This window comes from Camelina sativa, chromosome 16, assembly GCF_030686135.1.
Source record: "Camelina sativa cultivar CO46 ecotype springtype chromosome 16, ASM3068613v1".
In the NCBI taxonomy this organism is placed as follows: domain Eukaryota; kingdom Viridiplantae; phylum Streptophyta; class Magnoliopsida; order Brassicales; family Brassicaceae; genus Camelina; species Camelina sativa.
Window position 1 is genome coordinate 8702665 of NC_141895.1, and position 11389 is coordinate 8714053.

The window sequence follows — 11389 nt, forward strand, 5'->3', positions numbered from 1 at the left end:
TCAAGAAAGTGTCTTGTGTGCTAAGTCTCATAGTTACTCTGCAAGTATTTTGTTTGTTTCATCTTCAAAATTGGTTGCCTTTTTTGTCTGTTGATTCATACAGGATTTTTCAGTGTTTGTTACATACATATAAAGTATGACTCACAGAAAGTTTGAGCATCCAAGACATGGTTCATTGGGTTTCCTTCCAAAGAAAAGGGCTAACAGACAACGTGGCAAAGGTAGTTAGATCTTAAGAGTTTGCCATATGGCTTGTGTAGTCTCATCAGACAAGCCTAGTTCGTTTTTCCAGTGAAGGTCTTCCATAAGGATGATCCTACTAAGCCTTGCAGATTCACTTCTTTTTTGGGATATAAAGCTGGGATGACTCAGATTGTGAGAGAAATTGAAATGCCAGGAGCAAGTGTGCTAGCTATCTCACTCTCTTTCTCTTTTTGATTCAATATGAATACAAGTGTTTTGTGCTGATCTTTGTAAACTGACACTACCAGTACCAGGGTTCCACAAGAAGGAAACGTGTGAAGCTGTCACTGTGATTGAGACACCTCCAATGGTTGTGGTTGGTGTGGTTGGGTACGTGAAGACACTCCGTGGTTTTCGCACTCTAGACACTGTGTGGGCTCAGCATTTGAGTGAAGATGTAAAGAGGAGGTTCTACAAGAACTGGGACAAGTCTAAGAAGAAGGCTTTCACTAAGTACTCAATGAAACATGAAACGGAAGAAGGTAAAAAAGACATTCAAAGTCAGTTGGAGAGGATGAAGAAGTATTGCACTGTCATAAGAGTTCTTGCTCACAATCAGGTATTCCATCATTCTCTAATTGTAGGGGCTAACTTGTTTTATCTTTGTTCCTAATTCATTTGTTTGGATGTTCATTAGATAAGAAAGAAGAAATGGCTGAAGCAGAAGAAGGCTCATCTGAGTGAGATTCAAATCAATGGTGGAGATGTAGCTAAGAGTGGTCTTCGCAAGATGGCTTGTATAGGTGCTTGGTATCCAGCTAGAGCCGGGCCAAACGGATACCACCACCGTACTGAGATAACCAAGAAAGTTTGCCGAATTGGGAAGGTTGACCAAGAGACTCATTTAGCAATGACTGAGCTTGACAGAACTGAGAAAAAAATCACACCAGTGGGAGGATACCCGCATTATGGTGTAGTGAAAGAAGACTATTTGATGATCAAGGGATGTTGCATGGGGCCAAAGAAGCGGGTGTTGACTCTAAGACCGACATTTGTGAATCAGACGTCAAGGGTTGCTTTGAATCAAGATCAAGTTCATCGATACGTCTCCCAAATTTTCGTGCGGTCGTTTCCAAAGTACTCAGGAGAAGGCTAAGTTCTATGGCATAATCAAAGCTTAGATTAATAAATAATTCAATCATTCCTATATTATATATTAGAACAATGTTTTCGTTTCTGAGTATTATTATTGATTTCCATATATAGTTTCTATTTTCTTGTTGACCATTTGGTTTTAACGTTCTTGGTAAAAAGCTTAAGCACAATTTCACGTCCATGGCGAACTCATGAAACCATATTTAGCCAAGTTTTCTAATAACGGGAGACAAAATCATGAAATGCACAACACTTATTTTGAAACTGTAGTAATTATACAAGCGACTCAGACTCATTATTTGATTGATGGCTAATTATTTATGGTCTCAAATTGCATGCTGATATGATGTTATATAACATGGAAGGTTTAAATTTAATTATAAGGATGTATTACTTGCTTTAGTAAATCCATAGCAAGATGTTCAATCTAAAGATTAGTTAAATAGTTCGATTTCAATTCACATTCAACGTACATAAGCGTAATTAAAAAACTAAAAAATCTAAGCGGTAATAACACATACATTAACCACTGTTTACTAAAAAGTCAATAAATAGGAAAATTCAAACTGAAATAATTATGAAACATAATTACCATATGCAATGAAGCATGCACACATTTATCAAATCGGAGCTCAATAATATTTCATCATAAATTCATAATAGCAAAAGTTATTCATCATTATTGCTACCTGAAGTTACGTAATACCCCCTCTATTCACTTTAAGTGATGTTTTAGCAAAAAAAAATTCTTTTTATTTTAAGTGATGTTTTCAAATTGAATACAAAAATGAATATTTAACCAATCATATTTTACATTATATTTTGCTACTAATTGATTTTATCTTATTGAATAATATTTTTATTAAAAAGAGGTAAATTATAAGTTTTCTTAATTAGTGTGTAACAATCTTAAACATCACTTGAAATGAAATAGAAGGAGTATAAAAAAAAAAATTTCACTGACCACTCCAAGTCAACATTTTCTCTCACGGGAAGGCAAACTCAACAAAACTTTCCAAGTTTTAGCCACCTAGTAAAAATAAAACAACTATACCTTGTGACTGATGTACTGAGATTCAGTTTGATTAAAATAATTAATTATGTGGGGATAAACTAACCGTTGCATTGTTTCAATTTATAAAAAAAAAATATTTATGAGATGAGAAAAAGAAAGAAGAACCAAGAGTAAGCGGAAATTCAAAAAACTGTCTTCTTCACCAAAACAAATTCTGGAAATTAGTGAGAAATCTTAGTTTATTTTATTTTCTCAAACCATCTAATAGGAAAGCTAATAATTAATTGTTTAAGAGATAATTAGTAGCAACAAACGACTAAATTCCAGGAAAAATTGGGTGAAGAGTAATCCAAAGAAATCAGAAGAGGAGAGGTGGTATTCTAGAATCTCGTTTTTAAATTTATATATGCTAATATATGCTAAATTTACAAGATTTATGTCTAAAAAAAAAACAAAGAATTATGAAAAAACTGTGAATGACTGCTGCAAAAAGAGACGAGAAACGAAAAAGAAATGACTGCTGCAAAAAGAAATCTTTGCAGCAGTCATTTCTTTTTCGTTTCTTTGTTGTGTACGTATTGTAGTTGTGTACATTATAAACTTAATTGGTTGGTTCTGATATAGTTAGTTGTACACATTATGTTGTGTACGTATATTAGTTGTGTACATTATAAACATATAATAACCCTAAAGAAATATTGTGTACGTACATTATAATATGTACATACATATAAGAAAAACTAATATCATGGACGTACACATATTTATATGATACTGGGAAGCTGGAATAGTTTTCAAAATAAAAAAATTATAATTTAAAAAATTAAAATGGATCATAAAAGATTGAAAAAAATAGTTATAATCCAAATTACAAAAATAAAAAGTAATTATAAAAGTGAAAATAGAGAAAATGTGATAACAAAAACAAAAAGGTGGAGAAAAAAATATATTTAATTTATTATGATAACCTTTTTAATTATTATTTTCCTTTATTTTTTTATTTCTTTAAATTAATATTTTTCTTTTTGACTGTAGCTAACGAGAAACATTGGTGTATTGATTTGTTTCTAACTAGATCACAATCTTGTTAGAGATATTTCTGTCCAAAATTATGCAGGTGGCTAAAAGGTGGAAACAAACATCAGCTATGACATAAAGTAATTCAAAAAACATGTTCTATGGCTGTAACATATAATCTACCCTACAAAAAAAAAGTATGTTATGATCGTAATTAATTCAAGTGGTGCTTCTGTGTGGGTTATAAATAACAATACCAATAACCAATGTCCAATGGTTCTTTTTTTGTTGTTTCTTTCTCATGACACGAAGGGCATCTATCACAATTATTATTCTTAATTCTTTAACAGTGTATGTTTTATTTAACTTTTATTGCACATAATTCTAATTTGCTTGCTTCTTGTAAACATAAAAACGACAAAGATATAGTACCCGCTAACGTAAAGTACATGAAACATCAAACTTTTGTTTTTGTGCACCGAAACATCAAACTTTAAAGCCGTTGTTAGATTATAAAAATGAAAAAGAAACACAAAGGATGGACAATATTTATGTTTTTAACAACTATATGGCATGGAATTTTTTTATTTAATTGATCAAAAGCTAGCTATAATATAGCTTTGTCTTCACATTTTGTCATGTTCCCCAAATTTGTGCAGAGTATTCACGAGACCTTATACGCCAAGACTAACTAAATTAATTAGGACAGTGTTGGTTATAACGCAATGGTTCGACTTCTCAATGTGCAACTAGGAAGAATACGAGACCACATATCATTTATCGAATTTACCGTTTCAAACATGTTTTTATTACAATGAGAAAAATATTTTATACAAATTGAATTGTATAAAATATTTTTTGCGATATACTTCACACACCGCATCTAATTTTCTTGGTTACTAAGCGATCCTTTGATATTTCAAATTCTATTCCACCACTAATTTGTTCAAGACTCGAATAATTCTTTATCAACAAAAAGAAGAATAACAATAAATGTGTAATTTCCTTAGAAGACTTGGTAATAGCCTAGTAGGGGAATTAAAGAAAGAAAGTAATACAAATGATACTTAGAGTGAAGATAAATTATATGAAAGAATTCCATGGACAAATGTGAAATTATCACTTTAAGAAGACAATGAAGGAGTCTCCTCCTATAGTCCCAGGGACCAAAGGACTTCTCCTATAGTCCCTAGGTACTATTATCATACAGATTAAAGTCTTGTTACTATGTTTGATAATCTATTTGTTTTCTTCTATTATATGATATTATCTTACAAATATAAATGATTATCGAGATAATCTAATTCTACCTTATGTTAAAAAATGACATAGATATTTTGCTTTATTTATCGCGAATATTACTCAAAATAACATGGATTTCAGACATTGTTTTAACAAAGATATCCTCATATTTACGTTGCCATCAAATAATGATAAAGAATTGAAGAAATTGCTTATCTAGGATATAAAGATTGTATATAAATATATATATGTGTATATATCTCACCACAATAAATATAAGCATATACAAAGTGTGCTTTGTGTTTTTATATTCTTCTATATATGTTCTGTTCTACTTGAAAAAAAAAAACAGAAGAGCTATAAATATTAAGTGAAAGATATCATAATTACTTGATTTTTCTCATTTATGTTTCAATCTTGGTCTCTGATTCTGCATCTTCTTACATTAAAGGAAAACCTGAGTGTTGAAGCTGATGACCGAGTCAAGGTCGGAAAACACGATAAGAACATGGAGCATATACAAAACCAAGGATGCGTCAGGGCCATCGATGAATGCGATTTGGTTTGGGTTTGTGGCGACTGCAATATTGATTTTAATGTTCATCATATTGGCAATCCTGGAACATCTCTTCAGGTCCGATCATTCTTCTTATTACGATGGCTCTGCTGATCAGCTTCAGCAACATGCTCAAAAATCTTCTATGGTAAAAAATCTTTTATTTATTTTTATGTGCCTTATTCTTACATTTATCAAAGATATTATTTTCCTCAAAAGAATTGAAGGGCACCAAAAAGATTTTTAGTACTTTATGATCTTACTTTGATAGATTTATGCTTTAATGAAAAGAAAAAAGTAACATGTGTAAGTTTGTTTACAAACCCACAACATTGACGTCAAAGGCCATGTTATTATCAAGTAATTGCATAACTAAAATGTGTAAAATGGCAGATTCCGGTTAGTACGTCAGATGTGTCCGTGGTGATGCCAGGAGAAAAGCTGCCGTCGTACATAGCTCTTTCGGCGCCATTTCCTTGCCGGAGAGAAGGCATTCGCTGGCCTCCCCACCTCTAATATATTATACTCTCTCTTAGCTTAGTCGTTGTATCATAATTATTCTGATTTGTTTCATTTAAGCTACATAAAAGTTTACTCATACGAAGCCAATTTCTTCAGTTAAAGCTCTTGATGTTAACTAATAAAAGTATATGTTTAGTTATTACAATATATGGTATCAGGCTATCAGCCGCCTCCACCCTTATTTTTTCTTTTCTCGTTTCCGGTGACATCATGTCAGCTGGTTAAAACACATCATCTCCCATTAACATTAGTCCCGACAACCAAACTCTTCTGAATATCACCTAAGTCACAAACCGTACTGGGTACTCCCATAAATTATCTTATGTGGAGTCTCCAAGTGCATGCATCATGCATGCCCTTTTCAGTGGTCATGCTCTCTCTTCGACCACATGACGGTTTGCAGATTATTCTGTCACCAATGATCACAATGGATGCTATTTCAATTCCATATCCAGACTACACAATCTTAGGCCAAAATCCTCACTCTTTATAGGCATTCACAATCATTCAAGGCTAGCTCTTACACTCCAACCTCTCACACATTTATGCATGTCCTTCTTTTATTTGTTTCACAGTTCCACTTCAAAACACTAACGAGGATTCTATTAGAATGATATATAGTACACTTAGCTAAGAGGTAGATTCTCGCATAGGAAGTGGAATGATCGCACACAACGGTCCAAACACAACAACCGGCTGAAGAATTTAAAGGGGCATCAGAATAACCCTGAAAATGATGGGTTCCCTTGCTAAAAGACTAAATTTATTGAAAAATTGTATAAGAATAAATTCAGTGATTAACAGGTATTCAATTCTCGTGAAAAATATGATACAGTATATCATTATGTATTCTTAAAAGTAAAAAAAAAAAAACAACACTGCGATTTAGACAAAATTATCAGAAATATTGATGCAAACTAGACACTGCTAAGTTGGTTTAAACCATTCGTTGGTTGAGTAGCGCGGTTAAAGACCTTATATTGACAGAAAATTGTTTAATTAGAAACAAAACATGCACGACGCTTGTTTTGTCGTATTTTTGGAAGTCCAATAATTGATATGATCATGAGACCATCCAAGACGACTTTTGAGTTTTGTTCAACACGAACAAAGTCAAAGATCAATTCTTCCAGCCAAACAATTAATTGGGATACATTATTACCTCATTTAGAGTATATCTCGAAATTGAATCAATCCAATCAGAGTTTGGATGAAGGAGTTATTTATTCTACAAATCAGGTGAATTCCGGGCTACGCGATTTGGACCTACGAGCATTAACCGGAGGATTCCAACCAAGTAAGAGGGATTTGAGCTATGAACCAAACTGTTCTGGAATCTTGATCCATTCCGGAACCATGGAGAATTGAAATCACATTGAGATCAGCTCATATGTGAAAGATATAAATATTTTAAGCCAGTGGATCAATCTTAGTCCCAGTTTCATGTTTGAATAAAAGATCGTATTACACAAACCAACTCAGAAACAATTGAGACACAAAACTACTTGGAGGATGTTAATAGATCTCTTATGTTTCCAAGAAGCTCATAAACAGAAGATTTGGCCCAAGGAATACAAGGATACACTTCATTTGCCAAGAGAGGACAATCTAATTCTTCACATGAAGAGTTTTAGGTCCAATTGGTTTAGGTGCTTCCAGAATTATGTTTGGCAACCAAGAGGCATTTCTACTAAGACCAAGGGGAATATATTTCTCATCAGCAAGGTTGACCAAGGAGTCAAAAAGAGAAAAGATCAAGGAAACATTTAATGGGTTAATACAATAGCTTATGGCCAAAGAAATCATGGGAATTTATATTGTGGATGATATCTATCAAGTCCAGTCCACTTTGAGCCTAATACAAGCCCAAGAAAGCCCAAAATAATCACTTTATTTTGTGGTGGAAGAGTGACGAAAATAGAGTTCAAGTCAACTTGGAAAGAGAAACATGCGTCAAGAGTTGTGTCTTCATTCAACTTACTATCTGTATTGTGTTTTAGTTTCAAGAATAATACTTGGCTTTGTGTCCAAGTTTTCTATCTCTTTATAAACACATGTAATCTCATTTGAGAAATCAAGCAATCAAGAATTCTTTTATCTTTTATTTGAGAGTGGTTAAACTCCTTTTGTTCCTTTTGGAACTTGTTCTTTCTCTTTGGTGGGTTACAACAATGAGTTTTCGGTATATCAAGTGATTATACAGCACTTGATGTTGCCATTCATTAGCTGAGGATTGAAGAGTCGTTATAAGAGAGTCTAGGGCACAAGAATTTTCGGGATTCTTCTCACACCTTGTCATATGTCTCCGCGAAGCTTCTATCTAAAACTCTACCGCCTTGCTTTGTTTGGTTTGTATTAAGAGATTTTGGGGCATAAGGATTTTTGAGTTTATCTCACCCCTTATCATCCGCTTCACAAGTCATCGGAATTCTAAGAATATCAGTCTACCTACCTTAGAGCGTCGATTTCTGGGGAGAATCACATCACCAATTGGTAGCTAGAACTTGGGAACCTTTTTGACTTTTCCTGGATGAGTTGACTTCTATTTAATAAGCAAAAGAATAGGGACACTTGTTAATAATGTCACTTTTGAAGAAATTTTTTGGATATACCATTTTTAAAAAAGTTTATGGATTTTACCATTTTTGTGAAGAAAAAAATACGTATTTTCCGTTTTTTAAAATACAATACGTACCTAATACCAAATACTAAACCCTAAGAACAAATAGAACCGACTAAACCCAAACATAACAAATAAAGCGCATGTTTAATTAAATTTTTGTAAAATCAACAAACTATTCAAAAAATGGTAAAATCAACAAAAACCACTTCAAAAAATGGTTTTCTCATAATTGATTCAAAAGAATATATGATAGGTCAACAATTAAAAATTTACAAGCAACTCTCGTGTGATGGGTTTTTTAGGCACTTTGACGCTCAACTCAAATTTGGGACCAAGTAATTTTCCAAAGAACGGTAAACATAGATAAAAGTAAAGTTTGAATCAAATCGAGTTATAGGAATCATGACTTCATATGTTATTTGTATTTTTTCCAGAATATAGAAGCACATCAAACACATATCAAATAGAAACTCATTTGATGATTTCTCTTCTTCAAGGTAAATGATGGAGGAGGCTTGCTTCAAGCAATCTCCTAAGACAGAATTTAGTCTCTATTATGGTATAAGTAGTTTAGTGGACGTCTATCTTGAGGATTCAATTATCAATCTCTATATTACACACCTTTGGTGATCCTGGCAAACATACTCTATTTTTTTTTTTTTCAGAAATTTATGGGAAGAAGAAAAAGAGACGAAGCTATTATATCTCTTGTTCATGCCAAGTGATGTGTTTATATATTACTCCAAACGTTTTTTCTACAACCAATGTATATGTGTCCTTTCCAATCGACGTATACGAAGAGTGAAGGTACGGGTATGTTCACTAATAGACACATGTTCTCTTCTTAGTTTAATTTAATTAAGGGTTAATTAGTTAGATAGAAAAAATTAGAAATATATTGAAGAATATAGCACACTAATTCTGAATATTAGATGACTAACCAAAGAAGTAAAAAGAAATTACACAATATTGCTAGAGGGAAAATGGCCAATTCTCCCCTAAACTAAGTTACTTTATCGTATTTATATATTAAATTTTAAAGTGTGCTTATAACCACATGAATTAACTCATAATTTGAATTTACTGTATAAACTATTAAAATATGGTTAAAACCCCCAAATTTACGGATGCCGTTAGTTACACGGTTAATGTAGCTGACTTGGATGCCACATAGACTGTATTTTAAGAAAAAGAACTAAAAACTACGTATAAAATGATTTTTTTTTTAAAAGACATCTTTGAGGTTCGAACCCTTGACCTATATAACATCCATGTAAGCCAATACCAGATGAGCTATTACAATTATGGTTATAGCGTCAAACATAAACATATATATTATATTCTTCTTCTTTTCTTCCTCCTCGGTTCTGTGTCTACAGTTTGTAATTGAAGAGGAAAAGAGTCGTACAGGCGCAGGAAGCGGAAGGCCACCAAACCCATCTAAAGCCGGTTTTCAATTTCCCATCAGAAGAATCGCTTGATCATAGCTGGAACTATGTCGCGTTTGTGCTCGGGTCTACTCTTCTCCGTTACACTTCCATTAGCAGTGAAAACTGGAGATCTAGTCCAATTCATGGATTGTTCAATGTTTGTGAAAGATCTAATGTCTGAGACGAGTTTATTGATTTTTACGGGTTGATTTTAAATTTTTAATCAATGACTTATGGGCATTTCATCAATTGTTCTATGTTTCAAGCTAATCTCAAGAAGAAATCATGTCAGATCTGTTTATAAAAAAATTGTGATAATCGAAGAGAAAGTTGTTTATGGAAGATATGAGTGTGGTTTCATAATCTGTACTTCTGTAGATATCCCAATGTTAAATCAACAAGAAGAAGACGAAGAACATTATAAGTATATTTATGTATAGCATTTCTTTGAGAATTCTAATAGCATATTAGGAGTCAAGTTTGTATATTGTTGTCGGAGGTCATGGGTTCGAGCATCTAAGCTCGCGTTTTCTTAAAATCTTTTTTTTTTAAAAACAAAACAATGTCGTTTTATTCAGTCTATGTGGCATCCAAGTCAGCTACGTTAACGGTGTAACTAACGACATCCGGAAATTTGGGGGTTTCAACCACATTTGAATAGTTTATGTAGTAAATTCAAATTATAAGTTAGTTCAAGTGGTTATAAGCACACATTAAAACTTGATACATGAATACAATAAAGTAACTTAGTTCAGGGGGAATTGGCCGTTTTCCCTATTACCAGATGGCTGGAGGTGGGTGGTCGGAGCTGGGTAACCGGTGGTGGTGGACGGAGCTAGTGGCCGAAGGTGGTGGTCGGAGGTCGGTAGCCGGTAGTGGTGGCCGGAGGTCGGTAGTCAGCAATATTGGCCGGAGCTAGTGATTGGAGGGATTGGTGATGGCCGGTGATGGTAAGGAGTGATGGTGATAAATGTGAATGGGTGATGCTGGTAAAAATGAAGTTCTCAATAATATAAATTTTAATGGTTATAATGGTTAGCAGCTTAATTTTTTTATAGTTATTTTTACCAATTTTCCTTTAATTAAATCAAATTAATTAAATAAGATTCTAACAATTTGTTGGGATACGGGATGAATTATCAAGTACGAAGGATGGTTTGAGAGTTTTTGAGAGAAACTTATTATTAGCTTAGTAATCTTCAAAGGGCTTGACTGGTTCAAACGCTGCGGTTATGGGAGATTACGGAAGCGGGCGATTGCGGTTTCAAGCGTTTTGAACGATGGGTTTAGCGGTTTAAAATTGGTGTGTTTGCGGGAGGTTTACGACTGGTTGACCAGCGAGTGCAATAGCGGTTGGAACATAATTTTTTTTTTTTCACTGAATAATATATATTAGAAAGGATATTAGCTGTTTTATCTTTACAAAAGCACCCACTAACCAGCATACCAAAAAGTACAGGAATTGCCATCCTGAAGAGCTCTATAAACGAATAGAAGCACAATCAGAGACAAAAAGGTTATGAAGCCAAAAAGGATATCCGATTGCTACATAAGATTGACGGCGATCCTCTCTTGTAACACTCTTTGCGATTAAATGAGCGACAAGGTTAGAGCTTCTTTCTTCTAACCACATTTTCCACTGCAAA

General features: G+C 33.4%; 1 protein-coding gene and 1 pseudogene across 2 annotated transcripts; both read left to right on the forward strand.

The window, feature by feature from the left end:
- Positions 1-13: 13 nt before the first annotated feature.
- On the forward strand, positions 14-1364 carry LOC104753530 (large ribosomal subunit protein uL3y-like; annotated as a pseudogene).
- Positions 1365-4475: 3111 nt separating this feature from the next.
- LOC104750233 (uncharacterized) lies at positions 4476-5835 on the forward strand. 2 transcript variants are annotated; one of them, XM_010472002.2, is made up of 3 exons: positions 4476-4563; positions 5064-5316; positions 5562-5835. In XM_010472002.2, exons 2-3 carry the CDS (start codon positions 5086-5088, stop codon positions 5682-5684), a joined length of 354 nt encoding a protein of 117 aa, XP_010470304.1. In that variant the 5' UTR covers positions 4476-4563; positions 5064-5085; the 3' UTR covers positions 5685-5835. The 2 variants fall into 2 exon arrangements, with proteins under 2 accessions (XP_010470304.1, XP_087349433.1); XM_087493307.1 differs by lacking the exon at positions 4476-4563 and having other exon boundaries at positions 4925-5316.
- Positions 5836-11389: the final 5554 nt, after the last annotated feature.